We start from the raw sequence: 21970 nt of genomic DNA, 5'->3' as shown, positions 1-21970 counted from the left end.
GTATCTTCTTCCTCCGTGGCATATGGACACAGCGGTCATGTTATTCCGGCAACCAGGAAGAGGCTGCGGAAGACGCGGAGGCAAACCCCAGGAAGTCCTGGGGGAACGTGGCCATGAAGGGAGAGATGATGAGATTCAAGCACACAAGTTCATGAAGAAGGCTAAACGAAAATCCTATCACCTACTCCTCAGCGCCTATCCTCAAAGTAGGAAAGCAAGGAGAGGTCAGTAGAACAAAGGGGCACGTTACATAGAAGGTCTGTCTGGTGTTCCTAATCCTGCAACAGCCACTGTAAGTCTTGCAGGAAATAAAACTGTCCGCTTGAAGGAAAAATTACAGCTGTGGCTGTAATTTCCTCTGGTTTCCAGTTTCTGTTTTCCTTACGTATTTAAAATCATACCGGAAAAAAAGAGGGATTTTTTTTTAATTAAAAAAAATTTTTTTAAAAAAATTTATTTATGATAGTCACACACACAGAGAGATAGAGAAAGGCAGAGACATAGGCTGAGGGAGAAGCAGGCTCCATGCACCGGGAGCCCGATGTGGGATTCGATCTCGGGTCTCCAGGATCACGCCCTGGGCCAAAGGCAGGCACCAAACTGCTGCACCACCCAGGGATCCCGGGATTTTTTTTTTTTTTAATAATAGAACAACACGGAACTGGAACTGAACCTCGCCTGACAACTAGTGTGAAGTTGTCAATCCAATTTGCATTAGCAAAAATGAAAATATGAATAAAAATAAAATGAGGGCAGCTCAGGTGGCTCAGCAGTTTAGCGCCACCTTCCACCCGGGGTGTGATCCTGGAGACCTGGGATCGAGTCCCACGTTGGGCTCCCTGCATGGAGCCTGCTTCTCCCTCTGCCTGTGTCTTGGCCTCTCTCTGTGTCTCTCATGAATAAATAAATAAAATCTTTAAAAAATAAAAATAAAATGAAAAATGAAATAAAATAAAAATAAAACGAAATAAAATAAAGAGAAAAATGATAGGCAAAACCAACACAAAATTCAAATTTACTTTCAAAAATCTGATTTTATTTTCTGAATCAAAAAGAAGTGTATTCACGTTAAATGTAGAATGTTTACTGTCCATTGATCTCTCAAAATGCTTTCCAGATATTAACAACAGTGCTTAGAACTGTGTAAAAAGTCAACATCCAATACCACGTTTTAAAGAAAAAAGTTTAAATGTAGGACTTATCTCCAAGAAACCCTTCTCAAAGGTCAAGGCATTGGCAATTCCAATTTAAAAATAATTTTAATCATTATTGGAAATTTAAGTGACAATGGTTTCCAAGAGCTAAACATCAGATCTTTTTTAAAACAGAAAAAAATTTTAATTTCTGAGGGACTCCCGACCTAACAACTTCAATTAAACGTAGTATTTCCACTACCCCCCAGATTACTAAATGCATTATTTTGCCTTGGAATAGGAAAATTAGAAAATGGAAATTTTAAAATTATACTATTTATATATATAAATACACCATTTTAACTGTCATGTTTGCTAGCAGAATTATGAAAGTAAAACCAAATTCTATATTCAAGGGACAAATGATAAATGATCTTTCATTGTTCTAAGAGTCCATCCTAGTCCTTGTTGTTTTCTACCCTCATATATTAAAATCATGACCAAAGGCTAAGAGTTAATCCATTTACCTTAAATGAACAGCTGGGTAGCTACTGTCCTATATTTGTGTCCTTTAGCCCAGGACTCAAAGGCTGGGGGATTTAGAAGAACATGATTTAGGAACACTTCAGAATTCCAAAATGACTGACATCCATGTCCCTCCACTCTGGTACACGTTATTCATAGGCTATTCATGTGTACTGAAGCATGGCCAGCATGCAAACTTCTTTTACTTGTTTCAAATTGAGGTAAAACAGACAAAAAATACTTAATATTAACAGAAGCTGCATAATTAAAACTAACCTGCTTTTGCTTATTTCATATAAATTGATTTTTAAGTTTGCTCACAAAAAAAGACTCTAAAGCCAATAACCTCTCTAATTTCAGTCACCTAAAAATTGAGCTTCTTTGCTCAAAACCATTATTAGTAAAGAATATTTTGAAATGAATAAAAACATATTTTCCCCAGAATCTGCATCTTGTCCTTAGCGTGATACAATTTATTACTTTATTTTTCAAATTTAGAAAGAATTCAAGTCTGAGTACTATTTGGTTTTCTCAGTAACAAAGCAATACCGACGGGATTCATAAATAGGATTTTCCTGACAGACGGGAAAGTCTGCTAACATTTAAGAAATATCAACAACTCTTCTTTCAAGTGTAAGGTGGCTGAGATTTACTAGTTATGATTACTTTTTCAGTACAAATACAAATTTAAATCTTGATTTTTTTTTTTTGCCAATGTTTTAAGTAGTCAAATTTTACTCCACTTTCAGGTTTCAAATTAAAATAATAATAATAAAAAACTAATGAAAATTACCCAACTGGCAACAAGTCCCATATTTTAATGTTATTTTTAACCCAACAATTATAACCTACTGCCAGTAATTATTTATATGTATCTACTTATTCTTATTAAATAAGCACTGGTCAGTTATATAAAAGAGTAACTGCAAGAATGGTACTTGGCACTGGATTACCTTAATGCTTCTGGTATAAAAAGAAGCACTCTTAAGCACTTTTTAAATCTGTAATTTGAATTTCCAAGAGCATTTTTAAATTGTTAATTTTCCACTGATAGATTCTAGGGAGTCTACTCCCAGCTAACATGGTTGATTTAAAAACAAAACAAATAAATCCCTAAGCCACATGGTAATGTAATGGAATATTACACTTGCTTTTTATATCATGGAAACAGTTCCAGGCAGACCAAAAGTAGAAGAAAACCTGCCAAATCAAAGTACTGCAAATAAATTTCATCTTAGATATCTCAGAGCAGAAAAGCTCAAAAATCAAAAAGTCAAAATCAAAAGACCACTCCCTGCCCCCACGCAAAAAACCCACCCCAAACACTTTAATTCTGAGCCTAACATTTCCCTAAAATGTTAATTCCAGAAGCTTTAAGGTACTTCAACTGTGCAGTAACTGTTGAAAGCACCACACCAGAGGAAATGCCGTAAAGGGGTCAACAGCTGCCCGCCCATGCCTTACCACCCCCACCCCAATAATATGTAAAAAGCTCCTGTAAAGTTTTTTCTTATGCTAATGAAGGCATACCACCTAGTGTGCTAAAGACTAAAACTAGCAGCATTAGAGCAGTAATGTGAAAATAGGAAGCCGACAGCAATGATCTAAATGCCTACTTAGAAGAAACAAAGCAGCAGACAGGACCCTTTGCCCTCTCGTTGTGTTTGTAGGGAAGTGGTTGAATTAAACAGATTTACCCACATTAACAAAAATTTAACAAAGCTTCCCCAAGACACCAGAATAAAACCTGACCTTTCCAGTCAAAGGGCACAGAGAGGACTCTTCCACGTCCTGGAGTTGAATGAGTTCAAAGATTGGCAATAAAGGAAAAAAGAAAGCATTTAGGGGTGTGATGCGAACAAGCTCTGGAGTTAGTTTATCGAACAGTCACACCAAGTTTCTCCAGCACACGAACACCCTTTTCTTGGTATTCTTGTCGGGTCATCCAGAAGTTGTCTTTGTCTTTCATGATATCTGCTAGAACTGCACCACCCAGGAACACCATATGCTTTCTGCGCGGTGGGTCTTCGATGCGGATCTTAAATTTCTAAAGGGGAAAAACAAGATCATAATATGTCACAAGTGCATAAAGCTTTCTGCTTTATGAAAATGATTTTTTCATATATTCTCCTGCTGAATTCTCACAAGTCCTGTGACATAAGTAGGACGGCACGATTCCGTATCTGAGACAGTGACATTTTTTGTATATTGCCCAAAGCTCACAGCTAGGAGATCACACACATCCATCCCAGTGCGCTCAGAACAGCCCTCATTTATACCCGTTGCCCCAACACTATTAACAACACCCCCGTCACTCTCAAAAGTGTCTTGATTTGACCAAGAGATTTCTACAATCAGCCTACTGAGAGCACAAGTACCAGAGTCCTGATTGTGGCAGGTTTTCCAATCTCCTGGTGACGACCACATGAACAAATCACTTAGCCAGATGTCAAGAGTTTGGGTAAGAGGACTTCCACAGTTTCTTCAAGGTCTAATGCCTCTAAATCATAGAGGAAGGGGTCCCATGTAACAGTAAGGTTGAAATTCTTTTCTTATAAGCAAAGCTCACTTTATATTGTCTCAAATTCAAATGAAATGTTCTCAAAATAAACAAGACCAAATACGGTCAAGTAAACCACGGGGATGCTGGAAAAATTGAACACAGCAACCAAAATTAAAGACAAGTGGGACAAGTTTTACACTCTGTAGCCACTCTTGATTATGTAACCACATAAAGACATACCTCAACCTTGCATGCGTGTGTGCTCTCTCCACCACTTCCTGGTGTTGTCCTTAGTGACTTGGTCCTTCTCTCCCTTAAGTCTTAAACTCATGTGGCCCAACACCAACTACCGACTACTTCACAGCTGCCCCCAGCAACTGAATACGACAGGTGAGAAACTCAACGTCTTGGTTTAACTGCATCACTTCTGTCACTTGAGCCCCTCAGTGCAGCTCGGCAACTCCATGACACGTGTCTTCTCTCTTCTACTCACAACCATTCCATACCTCCTCCACTTCATAAACCTCCACCATCTCCCCCCTCCCTCCGAGCCTAACTCAGCCTTCTACAATCTTTCTTCCTCCCTCCAGCAACAATCTACTAACCACACCAGACTCAGCGATCCTTTTTAAAACAAGTCAGACCCTATCACTTCCCTGCTCAAAATCCTTCCCAGGCTTTCTATCTCACTAGGAGTGAAGCTAAAGCCTTCACTGTGGCTGAACAAGCCTTGCCTCCAACCACCTATCTAAGCTCACTCCCAAGCCTCCTTGGGCTCACTCCTTCCCCTCTGGCCACGCCTGCACATTTCCAACAGCCCTTGCCGTTCCTGCCTGGAAGTCTTCGCACCGAGGGTTAGGAGGCTCACTGCTCACTCTATTTAGGTCTCTGCTCAGAACCAATCCCTCAGAGCCCGGCCCTGACCACACTATAGAAAGATGCATACCACCTCCCCAGTCACTAGAGCTTTCTAGCCCCTGACCTTACTTCACTTTTCCTCACCGTGCCTTTTACTACGGACACACTCGCGGAATCCGAGTGGGGATCTGGTTTCTATTTACTACTGTTTTGCTTGTTTGAGCACCTAGACAAGTGTTTGGCACCCAGAAGCAGTTCAAGAAATAATCACCTGAGACTAATTTTAAACTCTATGCATAACTCAAAAATAGACAAATAAGCAAAATACTTAAACAAGGCTCCTTTTGAGTCTTTTAGTTTGTCCAATGCATATGAATCCACATTCAATTTTCACAATCTGAGTCACAGTTGAAAGATATGACATTAGTATCTCTGATATATACAGTCCCCTGTAATATGTAATCTCATTATCTACAACAGCAGATCAAAGTTGCTAGGACAAAGCTCAGCGATTAACTCAGAATTAAATGACTCCCAGCTGAGTGCATAGTATATACAGTATACCTCACACACTCCAGCGTTTGTAGGAAAAAAAAAAAAAAAAATCAATCCCAAATAACCATCAACTATTATATACTAGTTCATACGTTACTTTTTATTCTATACATTGACAAGTACCAATTAACACCTGTTTCAGGAGCTAAGATAGCTGATGGGGATTCAAAATATTTGACATATGATGTTTTACAATCTGATTAGGGAAATAAGACATATGCAAGAAACAGTCAGAAAAAATAACCTAAAATCAGAAAAATGAAACAGTCCAAGAATAACAATGAAGGCTGATTACATATCCTAAAAGTAAGTTAAAAATCATCCCAAAACATCAAAGAAGCATTTCTCTCTCCATAGTACAGCAGTCCCCACTTATCTGTGGCTTTGCTTTCTGTGGTTTCAGTTACCCATGGTCTGGAAGCAGATGATCTCTTTCTGACATATCACTACATCAAAAGGCCTGCATAACGCACGTCACCTCATCATGTAGGCATTTTATCCTCTCATATCATCACAAGAGTACAGTACAGTAAGATATTTTGAGAAAGAGACGTTCATATAACTTTTATTCTACTATATTGTTATAACTGTCCTATTTTGTTGTTATTGTTAATCTCTTACTGGGTCTAATTTATATATTACTTATCATAGGTGTTCTTGTATAGGAAAAAACATAGCAACGTGGGATTCAGTATTATCTGTGGTTTCAGGCATCCACTGGAGGTCTTCAAACCTGTCCCCCACAGCAAAGGGTCTGGGACTTCCCTCGGCAGGTTCTTCCCGCATTTAGAGGCAGCTGACTCCAGGCTATTACAGATGAACCGGAACATTTGGCCCTGGACCTCACTGCCTCGGGCCACTGAATACAGAGCTGGCCAGGCCGTACCACCGTTCTCAAACAGAGCTTACCTCCAGTCATTGACTTCTCCCTAGCTCTTCAAGGCTGCATGGGACTGCATTAATAATTTGTTTAGGAAGACTTCTTGCTCCCTCTGGTGGCTGTCAAGATTCACAAGCTACTTTACAGGGTTTTAAAAGTATGTTAACAGTTGCATTATTGATCTATACTTACGGAAAGTTTTTCCACATCTCCCTTTAAAACTCGTTCTAGGTAAAGCTGTTTAAGTTCTCGTTCCAACCGTGATGGCAGCCCAGGGTACATAGTAGATCCTCCAGAGAGCACGATGTGCTTATAGAATTCAGATCTGGAAGGACATAAAAGGTACTCGTTTGGGGTTTCAGATGAGGAAAACAGTCTTTCAGTTTCTTTTATATCTGTCGGCCTCAGGGGGATTGCTGGGAGAATTAAACAAAACTCAACATGAAAGTTGCGGGGCTGAATGTTTGCTATTCACACTGCCATTAGATAACCAACCCTCTGTACATGTGAAATACTGTAATTTTAATGAAATGACTTCTAAAGCATATGACATACTTTCTTGCAAATATAACTGAGCCTTTATTAAAAAAGATTTTCTTTCTTGAGAGAGTGAGCGAGCACCGGGGGGCGGGGAGGAGTCAGAGGAGAGGGACAAGCAGACTCTGCACTAAGCATGAAGCCTGACTCCAAGTTCAATCTCACAACTCTGAGATCACGACCTGAGCCGAAATCAAGAGTCGGATGCCCAACTGACTGAGCCACCCAGCTGCTCCAGTAATTGAGCATTCAATAATAACCATAGTTTACATTATAAACTTCCACTATTTGGAATGTCTTATCACAGTGCTTCCCTGGAGCCACCGTGATGTGGTTGTTACTATAATTAACCATTTTCTACTATGATTTCAGTTCTTGCTTTTCAATTTTTCCATTTGCCTTTTGTTCTTTTGCTTTGGAACTGCCTGCTGTTATTTTAGGTGAGATTGAGGTGTTTGCTTATTATAGCAGTCCTCTCTTTCTCCCTTAAAATACGCTAATGGTTATGATACCAGATAATCAAATCTAAAGTAACTGCATATGCAGTAAAAGTAACATAACTGAGTGAGGGTCTGAGGAGCTCTTCTCATAGAAAAGTTCAGGAGCCAAGTCACATCTATTTTAGCCTCACTCAAACTGGCTTCCAATGGCTCAGGCTATTATAATCCCAGCTTATAGAAGAGCGGTTTTTATATTTACTTGCAGAAGTATGCACATGAGTATAGCATTTGCAGCTGAGATATGGCTACACATGGTAGGTACCCACCGGCATTTACATGGACATCTTGAACATGCAGAACACACAAAAGTTGAGCTGTGCTACTTCTCAATGCTAACTCTATCATAAGGGTACTGAACCTGACTCCAGTGCTTTGGGAATGACAAAACTTGAATCACCGCCAATAGGCATACACTTTCAAATGCAATTTTACTATTAATGATTGTTAAATCAAGGGATGAAAGTAACTACATAATCCCTACTATGAGAATTTACTCCCTACTAGAAGTTTAGATTTTTGGATCATCTTCCATTAAATTGATTGCTTGTTATAAGACAACTGCTATTTTTATTACTTTCCATTATTATTCTGCTCCTCAGTCATTGCACAAAAATTCGCTTGGTGCTTATTTAATTCAGGGTTAACCAGACAAGTAAGCAAACAATTGCCTTTTACAAAATGCTTCTGAGTAAATTCCTCCATGACCTGAGTGTATAGAAGAAAGGCTTTTCAACTAGGACTCAAATCCTGGGTGCAATAAAAGGTTATAAATTTATTTGATACTGAGTAAATACAAATTTTTGTATAGCCAAAAAACACTATAAGCAAGAGACAAATGGAATTAGGACATGTATCTGCAATAGATATCACAGAGCTATTAATATAAATATAAAAAGAACTTTTAAAAACGGAGAGGGAGAATTGCAAAAATTCTACAGAAGCAGCAGCCAAAGCCATGAACAGATAATCCACCAGAAAAAGATAAAACCAGCCCTAAACATAGAAAAATACGTTCACCTTCACTTTTAAGTAAAATACAAATTCAAACTACATTGAGATATCACATTAGTCTCATGACTGGCATAAAAGTTAAAAAGCTGCCAAACCATGACCAGCTGTGGAGACACAGGTGCCCTCATCTATTACGGTAGGAAAGAGGAGGGTCCCACTTGCCACAGAGGGCACTGAGCAGTAACAAAACTACATGCCTTTATTTATCCTTTGACCTAACAATTCCCTCTCTCAAAATTTTTTCAGAATATACACACCCACCAGTACAAAAATGTGTGCACAAGGTTATTAACTCCAACATTATTTGTGTGCAAAAATACTGGAATCTACCTAAAGAACCAAGATTCACTGAACAGACCATGATATGTATACACTGGAAAAAAGGAGGATGACCCCTAGGAAATGGTACAGGACTGTTTAGGATATATTAAGTCAAAGAAGTAAAGTGCAAAAAAGCATTTATACTATGCTACCTTTTGTGTAAGCACACACTCAGAAAGGATAAGCCTGAAACTAATGAGACCTACAAGAGAGAGAACTAGGGTGGAGAACAAGGGGTGGGGACAGTCGTATTTCCAAGGATCCTTTTTATATAGTTCCAACTATACATATGGTAATGTTTCATCCACAAAATTATAGATAAGCCAGGACTATCCTGTGCCACAAAACAATGTGCTCAAAGAGATAACAGCATGTCAAAGGACACAGAGGTATGTTTGAAGGGGCTCTCACTGGCCAAATCAGGAAGAATGTGAGCATCAAAATAAAGACAGTAATAAATTATAATCACCAGACAAAGTCATGAGTCCATGATAACAAAACAAGGAAAAGCACCTCCTCATGCTAGAATGCTAATTAATAAATATAGAAGGAATGATAGAATTAGAAAATCACCTTTAATAAAAAAGGATTTAGGCAAGAATCATCAACAGACACTAAAAAGGGTGGTGGGCAGAGTTTGACGAGGAATAGGAGATCAACACAGTCTCAAAGAATTTTCCTACAAAAAGGAGAATTATAGACCAATATCCCGGATGAACATGGATGCAAAAATTCTCAACAAAATACTAGCCAATAGGATACAACAATACATTAAGATTATTCACCATGACCAAGTAGGATTTACCCCGGGATGCAAGGCTGGTTCAACACTCGTAAAACAATCAATGTGATTCATCACATCAGCAAGAGAAGAATTTTCCTACAAATTACTTATAAACTAAGAAAAAATACAAAAACTAAACAGGAAGCTTCATTAAGAGCTTACTACTACTAATATCACCAACAAAAAACAACAGATCCCATCTGTGGATGGGAGACCCTGATAAGCACATACCACCTAAGTAGTATTCCAGCCCCAAATCCGTAACCTGAATCTACTCATGAGAAAATATTCAAACTCAAGTTGAGAAAAATTCTCTAAAATAACTGGCCTGTGGTCTAAAAAGATGTCACTGTCATAAAAAGATAAAAGAGACATGACAACTATATACACTGTGTGATCATAGACTTGATAATCGCCTGAGGGAAAGAACTGTATAAAGGACATTACTGGGACAGGAGGTGAAACTGAAAAGTGGATGGCAGCTAACAGTAGATCAGTAATCAATCTCCTGAGCTCAATAACCGCACTGTGGCTGTAAGAGAATACAACACCTCTCTTCTCAGGAAATACAAAGCAAGTACTGAGGAGTAAAGAGGACTTACTTACGTGCTCGACGTACTCTCAAAAGGCTCAAGAAAAATGAGAGAGGGAGAATGACAGAAGAAACATGCACAACATCAAACTAAGAATGTGACACTGGGTAGAGGGTATACATGAGTTCTCTATATCATTCTTGAAATTTTTCCTTAATTTTGAACTATTAAAAAAAAAGTTTAAGGTCGTTTCTGAGACTCAATGATATATACTCCACATCCAGTGCCACCCTCAAAACATTCTTTTGCCTTATGTGTTCAAAAACATGAGTAGGGTAATAGACAACTTGGTCATTTTAACTGCACACACTCCATCTACTGACAAATAACTTTGAAACTATCATTATGATGTACCTGGTATCAATGTCAGCTGCCTGGATTGTGTTAAAAAGCAATTCAGCAACACCTACTCCCTCAACATTGATCAAGTGAGGCTGAAATAAAGCTTCTGGTGCTTCAAATCTCTCTCCCCCAACTTTGATAATGCGGCCATCTGGGAGCTAGGAACCAAGAATAACAGGTATTAGTCAGCAAAACATTAAAAAATTTCCCAGTGTTCTTTAGAACACTAGTACTTCAAACACATCTGTTCTATAACCAAAATCACTTATCAACATGTTTCTTCTAAAATAAGTCTTTCAAAAAGGAAAAAAAGGTAAAATAAAATACGGTTAGTTATTATCATGCTGTTCTGTTTTTAAAAATACAGAACATGCCAACATGCCATGCTCCAACACATCAGGAATTTCTTGGAAAAATCACCAATGCATGGATGTGTTATGTTCCATTGCTGTGTGCAGTTGAGCATAAAAAGGAAGCAATAAACTTGTGCATTTGGATTACTGCTGGTGTCAATGCTGCTTCTCTATTTTAACATATTTGTGATTTATTTTTACCATGTAGCAGAGCATAGACACATTCAGTTAAAAACTTTAAAGAATTTACCAAATAATTACACTGTGAAACTTTACTCTTTTGCCATCATCAGTTTCATCAGTCTACTCTTATTTGTTGTGCAGCTGACCCAACAACACAAGTTTGAACTGCATGGGTCTACTGACACACGGTTCTTTTTCAATAAATAGAGTACTGTAAATGTACTTTCTCTTCCTTATGATTTTCTTAACATTTTCTTTTCTACCTTACTTTATTGTAAGAACATGGTATATAATGTATATACAAAATATGTGTTAGTCAACTGTTCATGTTATTGGCAAGGCAATAACAGGAGGTCATTAGTGGTTAAGTTTTGAGGGAGTCAAAAGTTATACAATGCATAGGGGAATGGCGCTCCCAGCCCCTGTGCTGGTCAAGGGTCAACTATATATTTTGTAATCCACCTCAAATTCTTTGAGAAAGGAGGGGAGAAATTAAATAAAACATGTTTGACATTTGTAGTTCCCTCATCTTTTTTCTCATGCCATATTCTTCCAAATAAGTCATGTAGGTGAAAAATTATAAATCTAGAGGTACTATCAAAAAAGCTTTAGTTTTAAATTTTATTTATCTTATTTTACTTATTTATTCATGAGACACACACACACACACACACACACACACACACACACACACAGAGGCAGAGAGAGATGCAGGTTCCCCAACGCAGCACTCGATCCCAGGACTCCAGGACCATGCCCTGAGCCAAAGTCAGATGCTCAACCACTGAGCCACCCAGGCGTCCTTCAAAAAAGCTTTAGAAAAGAATCGCCAGGGCAAATCTGGAGATCATTAAGTTGCTTGTCAATTATCTGGATCAGTATTGCTTAAAAATAAGACAATTTTATAAAAATTAAGTTATTCTTAAAATGACTATTTCAAACATACTTGTGATCTGCAGAGCCTACATGAATCAAATGGTTGAAGAATACTTGCTTTTACTGCCTATTACTTGATTTCGTTTTAGTAATAACTAGATCAAATACGAGATATGGAAGTACTTTAAACCCAGATGACAATTAAGATAACAAGAAGTTAAAAATGCAGGTAGAATCAACTCCCCTAGTATAACCAGGGGTCTGAGTTCTGAGTCTTCCCAGTTACACTTTCAAGTTAACGTCTGTTTTGAACATCTCATTAAGAAAATACAGTCAGGAAAAGACTGCCACCTGCTGAGTTATTGGAGCAATGCTACAGGATGAGCACTTGCCAAAGTGTGCTTCATACAACACGACTGTCATGCATGAAATGCTGGAATCCTGTAGTCTAATAAGGCTGAGAAACAGGCAGTATGCCATATTCTCACAGGCACACACATACTAGCACAACAAAGATTCTGAGAAATTCTTCAGTAAAGCGGAACCGACTCCCAAACTTACCAGACAAAGTAAACACATGTTGAAAAATGCTACTCCAGATACTAGAATCTCAAAATAACATCTCTTATCTAATTATGTCTTAAGGTAGAAAAGCAAGTTATGGTTCTTGCCGTATTTCACATTATGTGGTGTCTAAAATAACTAAATCAAAGAAACTTATTATAGAAAGACATTAAAGGTCACATATATACACATACCATAACAACCCAAAAACAAAAATACGGATTCTAAGAAAACCTACATAAGCACACACCAATGATCATGGTCCTCCATTTTAAACCCACATATATATTAAATACTGGAAATACTTACTGTATAAGATTCAACTAATACTGTGGTTTCTAAGGCCAGCTTCTGCTCTTGCTCAATATTATACCCCACATAACACAATTTTTCTTTAATCATGCGAACTGTTTCAAAGTCAGCAGAATGGTTGAAGGCATATCCTCGTAAAAGCAGCAGCTGATACAAAAAACAGTAAATTCACAATTATTCTGTGAGTTCAACTCTGGCAAAAGCTATCACGGCTCACGAAATAGCTCATGCCCATAACAAATGGACAGTGAATCCTTAGGTCTTACAGAAGGTTTCAGAAATAGGAGTAGTACTTTCCATAGAAGGATTTATATTTCGATTGTACAGAGAGTGAAAGAATGAACAGTTCATGAATAATAAATGGGTAAAACAAGTTAAAAAAACTAAGCTAGTTTTTAAAAATTACTGCTTGAGGGGATCCCTGGGTGGCGTAGCGGTTTGGTGCCTGCCTTTGGCCCAGGGCGCGATCCTAAAGACCCGGGATCGAATCCCACGTCGGGCTCCCGGTGCATGGAGCCTGCTTCTCCCTCTGCCTGTGTCTCTGCCTCTCTCTCTCTCTGTGTGACTATCATAAATAAATAAATAAATAAGAAAAATAAATAAATAAAAATAAAAATTACTGCTTGAGTGCTAATGTTTAGATGGTTTTGATAAATAATCAAAAGTCTACGTATTAATAAATAGTTTAGTACCAGACTCCTATAATCTGCCATTTGCTCAATTAATGCTATACTCATGAAATACCCCTAGGTCTTAGAAAGTTTTATCCCTAACTTCTAATATTATATCTGATAATATTTATATTAGCAAGAGCATTTGCTAATCAAATACACAATGAGAATTCAAGTAGCTAAAAACAAAACAAACAAAAAGAAACAAGAAAAGCCATAATATGCATCATGAATAAATTGGACTTTTCATATAAAAACTTAAAAATTAATCCCCTAATCTCTGTGAGAAAATCCCTGGAAATTCCTCAAACGGAATTTTCGCTTGGAATGAGAATATTATAGTTTTCATTAACTTAATCTCATTACTTAAATGAGATGAAAGGAACTCAATGTCAAGGTGAAGACTTAATACAAACCCATTTTACTGCACAGACATCACCCAAGAAGAGTTTCTCAACAGGAGCACCAATGATACATTGTGGACCTTAATGACTCTCTGTTGTGGGGGCTGCCCATTCACTGTAGGATGTTTAGTAGCATTCCTACACAGCTGGAGAAACCAAAACATGTCTCTCTCTAGACATTGCAAAATGTCCCTGGGGGACAGCATCACCCCTGGTGGAGGAGCCACTGACCTGGGGTATAACCACTAGTTATACTAACCAGTCTAAACTAAAAAAACAAAACAAAACAAAACTCATGCCTCTAAATGACAGTCTTATATGCTTTCTCAGGCAATATTTTATTATTTATAAGATTTTTTTTTTTTATAAGATTTTATTTATTTATTTATTCACGAGAGACACAGAGAGAGAGAGGCAGAGACAGAGACAGAGGGAGGAGAAGCAGGCTTCATGCAGAGAGCCCGATGTGGGACTCAATTCCGGAATTTTGGGATCATGCTCTGAGCCAAAGGCAGATGCTCAATCACTGAGCGACCTAGGCATCCCATTTCAGCAATATTTTAAATAAAATTATACTAATTATATTTAGAACTAAACTTTAATATGTAGTAAACACTAAAAACTGGATATATTCCATGAAAACTACTAAATATTGAAGTCTGGTACAACTGGGCCCGATTGTTTAAAGTTTTGAGAGAGATCTTGCACATCTGTGCCAGTAGGGCAGAGGCAGAGAATCTCAAGCAGACTCGCTACCCAGTGCAGAGCCCAATGTGGGGCTTGACACTGGGCTCAATCTCATAGCCCTCAGATCATGACCTGAGCTGAAACCAAGAGTCAGATGCTTAACTGACTGAGCCACCCAGGTGCTCTAACTGGGCCCTGTTTTTAATCAAGCATCATTAATTTACTATCACTGTTTTTCTGGGGAAAGACAAGAAAAGGGAATCCAATCAAGATTATGGTTTTAACACATGGTTTTTGTTTTCTTAAAGATTTTATTTATTTGAGAGAGCGCGCGCATGCGTGCACAAGCAGGGGGGATGAGGGGAGACAGAAGGAGGACAAGCAGACTTCCTGCTGAGCAGGGACTCTGACAATGTGCGGCTCAATCCCAGGACCGTGAGACCATGACCTGAGCCGAAGGCAGACACTTAAAAGACTGAGCCACCCAGGTGCCCCTCAAAGAAAGGTTTTATGGCAGAAAAGGCTGCCTCTCTTGTTCAAGAAGTTTTAAGGTCTCTTCTTAGTCCCCAGTCCTCAGGAGTAGCAAACATAATTACGTAATGATGTATTCTATTCTCATTACTATACCTGAGAGCATGTGTGTAAATCTTACACCGGTTTTTTATATGAATAATGGGGTAAATGGGTCATTCCCTCTGTGGTACAGAAGATCTGCTATGATCCTGACAGGATACATTCAAATATGTTAAGTCAGTAAAAACCAAATTACAAAAGCCAATTTCTTTCTTTCTTTCTTCTTTTTTAAAAAATATTTTATTTACTTATGTGACACTGAGAGAAAGAGGGCGGGGGAGAAAGCAAGCACAAGCAAGGTAAAAGGCAGAGGGAGAAGGCTCCCTGCTGAGTAGGGACATTGCAAGGCTCCATCCCAGGACCCCGGGATCATGACCTGAGCTGGAGGCAGACACTTAACTGACTGAGCCACCCAGGTGCCTCTAAAAGCAAATTTCTGTGATACCTTCTTCTGCTTACCTTGATAAGATATCTGGTAATATCCCTTCCAGCAATATCCAGTCTCCTGGTAAGGTGAGGGAGAGAAAAGCCTTCATACACTGGACATATGTGAGTTACACCATCTCCAGAGTCCACCACTACTCCAGTCAATAAACCTGTGTGAGAACCAGTAGGTTTTAAATAAAAAGCCAAATCAGAAAAATCAGAGTGAGCAAATTTCAAAAATTAGTACAGAAGCCAAACTAGAAACTTCACCAACCAGAATGGTCTAGAAGTCAGCATTTCTTTATTATTTGTTATTTTGCAATTTACTTCTAACATCTAGACACTAAAGTGAGTGTTCTCTCACACACGTCTCTTGTGAGACTTTTAGTCTAACCACGCGCTACCCCAGGAGATGGGAAGAAAGATTCTGAAACCTATACTGAAAAACATGTTCTTAAAGCTCAGTATAATTCGCTTATTTTTCTTTCCAATTTAATCTTGATCCCTGAATTGCCCTGAAGTGAAATTTTCTTTTAATTTAATTTTTTAAAAAAGATTTTATTTATTCATGAGAGAGAGAGAGAGAGAGACAAAGGCAGACGGAGAAGCAGGCTCCACGCAGGGAGCCCGACGTGGGACTCGATCCCAGGTCTCCAAGATCACACCCTGGGCCGAAGGTGGAGCTAAACCGCTGAGCCACCTGGGGATCCCCCTCTTTTTTTATTTATTTATTTTTACAGATTTTATTTATTTATTCATGAGACACAGAGAGAGAGAGGCAGAGACACAGTCAGAGGGAGAAGCAGGCTCCATGCAGGGAGCCTGACGTGGGACTCGATCCCGGGACTCCAGGATCACACTCTGTGCCAAAGGCAGGCGCTAAACCGCTGAGCCACCCAGGGATCCCCCCCCTTCTTTTTTTAATAAAAAATATTTTTTTTTATTTATTTGACAGAGAGAGAACACAAGTAGGGGAGGGGCAGGCTGAGGCAGAGGGAGAAGCAGGTCCCCCCAGGGAGCGGAGAGCCCCATGCCAGGCTGGATCTCAGGACATTGGGATCATGACCTGAGCTGCAGGCAGATGCTTAACCGACAGGGCCACCCAGGTGCCCCTGAAGTGAAACTTTCTAAAGCATCACAGTAACTTTTATGAAAACCATTGTGAGATATAAATACTACACGAATTGATAGTGAACTTGTTGAAATAATGTACTTATTATTTTTTTTTAATAATATATTCCAAACTCTGTTTTGGAAAAATTCCTATTGATACTAGATAGCTGGACACTTGAGAACCATTAATCTTGGTTAGCCAAAGGATCACTTCAATTATTCACCAGAGACAGAAAGACAATGTCAGTTGAACCTTATACTAAAAGAACAGCAAAGAAGCTGCCTTGTTTCCCATACATATATTTAAAATAAAAGTGACTGCAAATGTTACCATTTGCATTAGGGTTAATTCAGGAAAAAAACAAAAACAAAAACCTTTTTCTGACTCAAATTTTCTAATAGTTAATAGTCTAATAATGTTTTTAACAACAACAACAAAAAACAAAAAACTTTTTTTAATCTTATAATATGCAATGTTTACAATTTTCTTCACTTGATCTTGCCCAAAAGGCCAAGAAGTGATTTTTCTTACCTGTTATTTTATCATTTTCACATCCTTGAATAGGCTCTCTCCCTTTCTTATTTTTATTTTTACTTATTAATGATTGATACAGAGAGAGAGAGAGAGACAGAGATGCAGAGACACACGCAGAGGGAGAAGCAGGCTCCATGCAGGGAGCCCAACGTGGGACTCGATCCCGGGTCTCCAGGATCAGGCCCTGGGCTGAAGGCGGCGCTAAACCGCTGAGCCACCAGGGCTGCCCCGCTCTCTCCCTTTCTTAATACAAACTTGAATGCACTATAATATTTACTCATGATTCATCTTTGATACATTCATTCAATCCATCTCCCTTTGAAGCTGGTATGTCTTGATTGATGATTTTCTTTCATAAAAAGCTTCATAAAAATCATCTACTGCCTTTTATTGCTGCATTCCTCTCGAAAAGAAACATTTCAGTGTAAAAAGAGGAATCCACATCATTAATTCAAAAATACTCCCAGTAACATTAACTAAAGAAGGGATTTACATTTCATTTTCCAAACAGACCTTCTCATCCACCTTCACCTTATTTTCTCCTACTCCCATAGGTTACAGATTAGCCCTCCCCTGTACAAATCTGACCCATTTCCAGGGGCACACCATTTTGCTACTGGAGTACCCATTCTCTCCACTTTGATTCCTATGGATTCTTGAAGGTTGAGTTTGTACCTGTTCATTTTCACCTTTCCTGACAACTCTAACCTCCAGATTCCCTAATTTCCAGTTTTTCCCTTCAATCCTATCTGTAGCATGCAGTCAAACATAGCTTCCTAACTCACTACGTCACTTCCCTTATTCACAACCCTTCTATGGCTCCAAATATCTTCTTCCTATTGTTTAGCACTAACCACCTCACTTAGTAGAATGTACTGTGGCTCAGACTTCTTTAGGTTATTACTAGACTATCATTTCTCAAAATTAAGGATTCAACAGTTGAACAAAAAAATGGCTAAATATCAGTAATTAAGAGAGGGTATCTTCTCATTGGACAGAAATACATGAATACTGCTAGAAAAATCTGTTAAGGTCAGTTTTATTCAAATACAATTCAAACAAAAATTCACTTCAGCAGAACTGTCCCATCCTCACCACCTAAACGAAACTTATCACCAACTTAGATTCAAATTTTTTAGTTATGTTTTTTTTCAAAGTATTTTCTAAAATAATTTCTAAAATTTATTTTTCTAAAAATGAAATAAAATTGCCTTGGTGCAGGCACACTCCTTGTAAAGTAACAAGTGATTTTTAATTCCTCTTTAAAGGAAAATTACTCACAGCTGGAATATAATCATCTTAAGGTCAAGAAGAGATGACATCTACCTTATTTACTACTACCTCCTCTGCACTAAACACAGTGCAAGGTACATTCCACTTGGTGAATGAATAAAAGCTTCTTTAAAAATTTAATTCCTCCAAGAATTTTCTAAGTGTCTATAGGTAGTACTGAAGACAGTTTAATAAGCCAACATGTATTTTTCCAAGGTGATTTTTTTTTTTTTTTTTTTTTACTAATTCATGTTTAGAATTAGATGGGTCATCACAATATCAAAGTGAGTCTTCTAAGGACTATGTCATACACACTAATTACTAAGGCTGAAGACTTAGCTCAGGTGTCACTTCCTTCAGAAACCTTCTCTGACATGCTGAGTGAAATTATCTGTTTCTATATCTTTTTCCCTATTAGACTCTAAATTCTTTGGGGGCATCTTCACATTTCAAGTGCCTAACAGACTATGTGGCACATATCTGAGAGCCCCATAAATTCTCTACTAAGACTAGTAGAATATAAAGAACTCCCCACACAGCCAATTTTTTTTTTTTTTTTTAATTCATGAGTGACACAGAGAGAGGTAGAGACAGGCAGAGGCAGAAGCAGGCTCCCTGCAAGGACCCAAATGCAGGACTCGATCCCAGGACCCCAGGATCATGACCTGAGCCAAAGGTACACGCTCAATCACAGCCAATTTTTATTCTCAATAGTAAGGGAGGCAGTTACTAATGGCAGCACCAAGAAAACATAAGTTAGGAAGGCACTTCCAACTGTGTACCTTCTCCTCTACTGTGTATACAACAAGCAAGACTTTATGCTAATTTTTTTGGATCTCTAATGTATTTTTTTTTAGCTCTGCCAAATTCTAAGGACAAATTCCATATTCACTCCTTACTGCATGAAAAATATTTACAAATAGTCTAAAACAGGGAACCTCCTACTTTTTAAAAATTGAGAAGTTTTCTTTTTACCTTAAGTCTTTTCTTTTAAGGAAGGAAATAAAAATATATGTAATATTTTATTTGACAAAGTTTAGAAATTGTGAAAATATTTGAATACTTGAAAATATTTATTTATTTTTAAGATTTTATTTATTTATTCATGAGAGAGGCAGAGACATAGACAGAGGGAGAAGCAGGCTCCATGCAGGGAGCCTGACGTGGGACTCGATCCCAGGACTCCAGGATCACTCCCTGGGCCGAAGGCAGACACTCAACCACCAAGCCACCCAGGTACCCGGAAAAAAATTTAAATAAATATATAAATACCGTGCTTTTCTGGGATTTATAACTTACTGAAAAATCAAATTCCTCTGACATAAAATGTACTTAATGTCTGCTGAGTTACTTTAAAAGTCAAGTTTCACCTACCTTGAGCATACAAAGTCAGAACTGCCTGGATAGCTACATACACACCAGAAAACTGGTAAGTTTCAAACATTACCTGAAAATGCAAAAGGAAAGAAAGAAATGCTGGTATTTAGAAGGTACATAATAAATACTTTTATGCTTTCTTGACATCACAGAGTAGATTAGTTGTTAAAACAGAATCAAAAGGGACCTAAAGGAGTCCTCCATTCTCCTCAGCTGTCACAGAGCTCCAGCGCGGGGGAACAGAATTTCAGATGTATACTGAGTCCTCAAGTATTTCATAAGTACTATAAAGTTTTTTTTTTTTTTTTGATTACTTATTTATTCACGAGAGACAGAGAGAGGCAGAGACACAGGCAGAGGGAGGGAGAAACAGGCTCCCTGCAGGGAGCCCGATGTGGGACTCGATCCGGGGAGCCAGGATCATGACCTGAGTCAAAGACAGATGCTTATCCACTGAGCCACACAGGTGCCCCCAAAGGAAAGATTTCTGAGTGTCTTAGTTAATGGTTAATTGGAGTGGAAAAAAGATTTCTGCATTTGAACAAGCCTTTCTTTAATGATGTCCCTTAATAAAAATATCTTTAAGGACAAACTATAGAAATTGCTTAACTGCTAACCCTCCCCCAACTCCTTTGCTCCAACCTGGGCCAAGCCTGGAGCTCTACCACCAGCAGTTAAAAAAAGAAGAAAAAGAAAAAAAGAAAAAAAAAAAAAGGGAAGAAGAAATGAAGAAGAAAGAAGAAGAAAGAAGAAGAAAGAAGAGGAGAAGGAAGAAGGAGGAAGAAGAAGAAAGAAGAAAGAAGAAAGAAGAAAGAAGAAGAAGAAAGTAGTAAACCATCAGGGCAGGAAGACAAAAATAAATGCAGTAATTCCCGAATGCTGGCAGATATAGAAACTGCCTAGCTGTTACGCCCACTCTCCCAGCTTGAGCCCCAGTTGTGGCAGCTATGGCACCACTCTCAGCTGAACCACACCAAACGGAGGAGTCTCCTTGTGCTATCTGGTCACAACCATGCTCATTCTCTGTAGTCCAGGTGGGCTGGGAACATTCTGTAGGACTTTTTCTACCATCTACAGTGAGTACTACTTGACTGGCAGTGCTGCCCACCACTGTGAAAATCTAGATACCTAGACATTTTATAACTGATCACAATGAGAATCACAAAGGGTTTAAATGTTAGAACTCTGAAACATATATGCATCACTTAAGCAACTAGATATTCTAACCAGTATTCTATTCCATCATCCCCCATTCTCCCTCTACAGGGAAGAAAACCGAAGAGTGGAAGATGAATTTGCATTTGTCATCTTGAAAGTCCATCAGAATTTGGTTTTATTTGTAAGATAATTAGAAAGTATTTGTAGTACTAAATCAGCTTTCTGGATGAGATTAAAGTAGGGCATTATCAGTCACAGCCAAATTTGCACCCCCAAGTAAAAAGAATATTAATATAAGGCGAGACCAATACTTGTCATTCTAGGGGCAGGGAAATAAATAAATAAATACACACATACACACAACTAGCTAGCAGAAGAGGCATCCAGGTGTCATGTCATCTCCCTAACTTTTCATCTGAAAGGAAACTTGGTTCATTCCAACACCGAACTGCTTTCCTGAAGAAGTTTCCATGTGTAGGAGGAACCTTTTGATTTAATGTAAAAATACCTCTTCTCTGATTTTACAATGCACTGCTAAAAATAAAATACCAATTACAAATAACTACTTATTCGTCACAAAGTACTAGTACTTATAAACCACTTAGAATAAATTGCAACTAAAATATGAACTAACACAATATAGGCTATCTTTCACAGTTCTAGGAGTGATTAGGGAGGAAAAAAAGTAATAAGATATAAGCCATTAGGAATTACATGGATTCTGTAAATAACACCAGGATCTTAAAATTTTAAAACACTTAATATAAAACTTAAGTTTAATCCAGAATTTAAAAATATTGTCTAGCAACAATCTCTTCTAAAATCCTTCCAAAATTTCCATCAACACCTAAATATGGTCATAAAAATAAAACAATATTAACATTAAGTTCTATCTGCAAAGCCACTAAAACAGATTTTGTTTTA

At 38.2% G+C, this 21970-nt stretch overlaps 1 protein-coding gene across 2 annotated transcripts in view; it reads right to left on the bottom strand.

Moving 5' to 3' along the window:
- Window positions 1-1014: 1014 nt before the first annotated feature.
- ACTR2 (actin related protein 2) overlaps window positions 1015-21970 on the bottom strand; it is a 36174-nt gene continuing 15218 nt past the window's right edge. For both annotated transcript variants that reach the window (XM_041755892.1, XM_041755893.1), the window contains 6 exons: window positions 19886-19958; window positions 15625-15761; window positions 12828-12977; window positions 10555-10700; window positions 6647-6779; window positions 1015-3705 (listed from right to left, as the gene is read on the bottom strand). In XM_041755892.1, the coding sequence (XP_041611826.1) occupies window positions 3535-3705; window positions 6647-6779; window positions 10555-10700; window positions 12828-12977; window positions 15625-15761; window positions 19886-19958 (810 nt within the window). In that variant the 3' untranslated portion in view covers window positions 1015-3534. The remainder of the gene's footprint in view (window positions 3706-6646; window positions 6780-10554; window positions 10701-12827; window positions 12978-15624; window positions 15762-19885; window positions 19959-21970) is intronic.

This window comes from Vulpes lagopus, chromosome 5, assembly GCF_018345385.1.
Source record: "Vulpes lagopus strain Blue_001 chromosome 5, ASM1834538v1, whole genome shotgun sequence".
Taxonomy (NCBI): domain Eukaryota; kingdom Metazoa; phylum Chordata; class Mammalia; order Carnivora; family Canidae; genus Vulpes; species Vulpes lagopus.
This window is presented reverse-complemented; position numbering and strand designations above follow the sequence as displayed.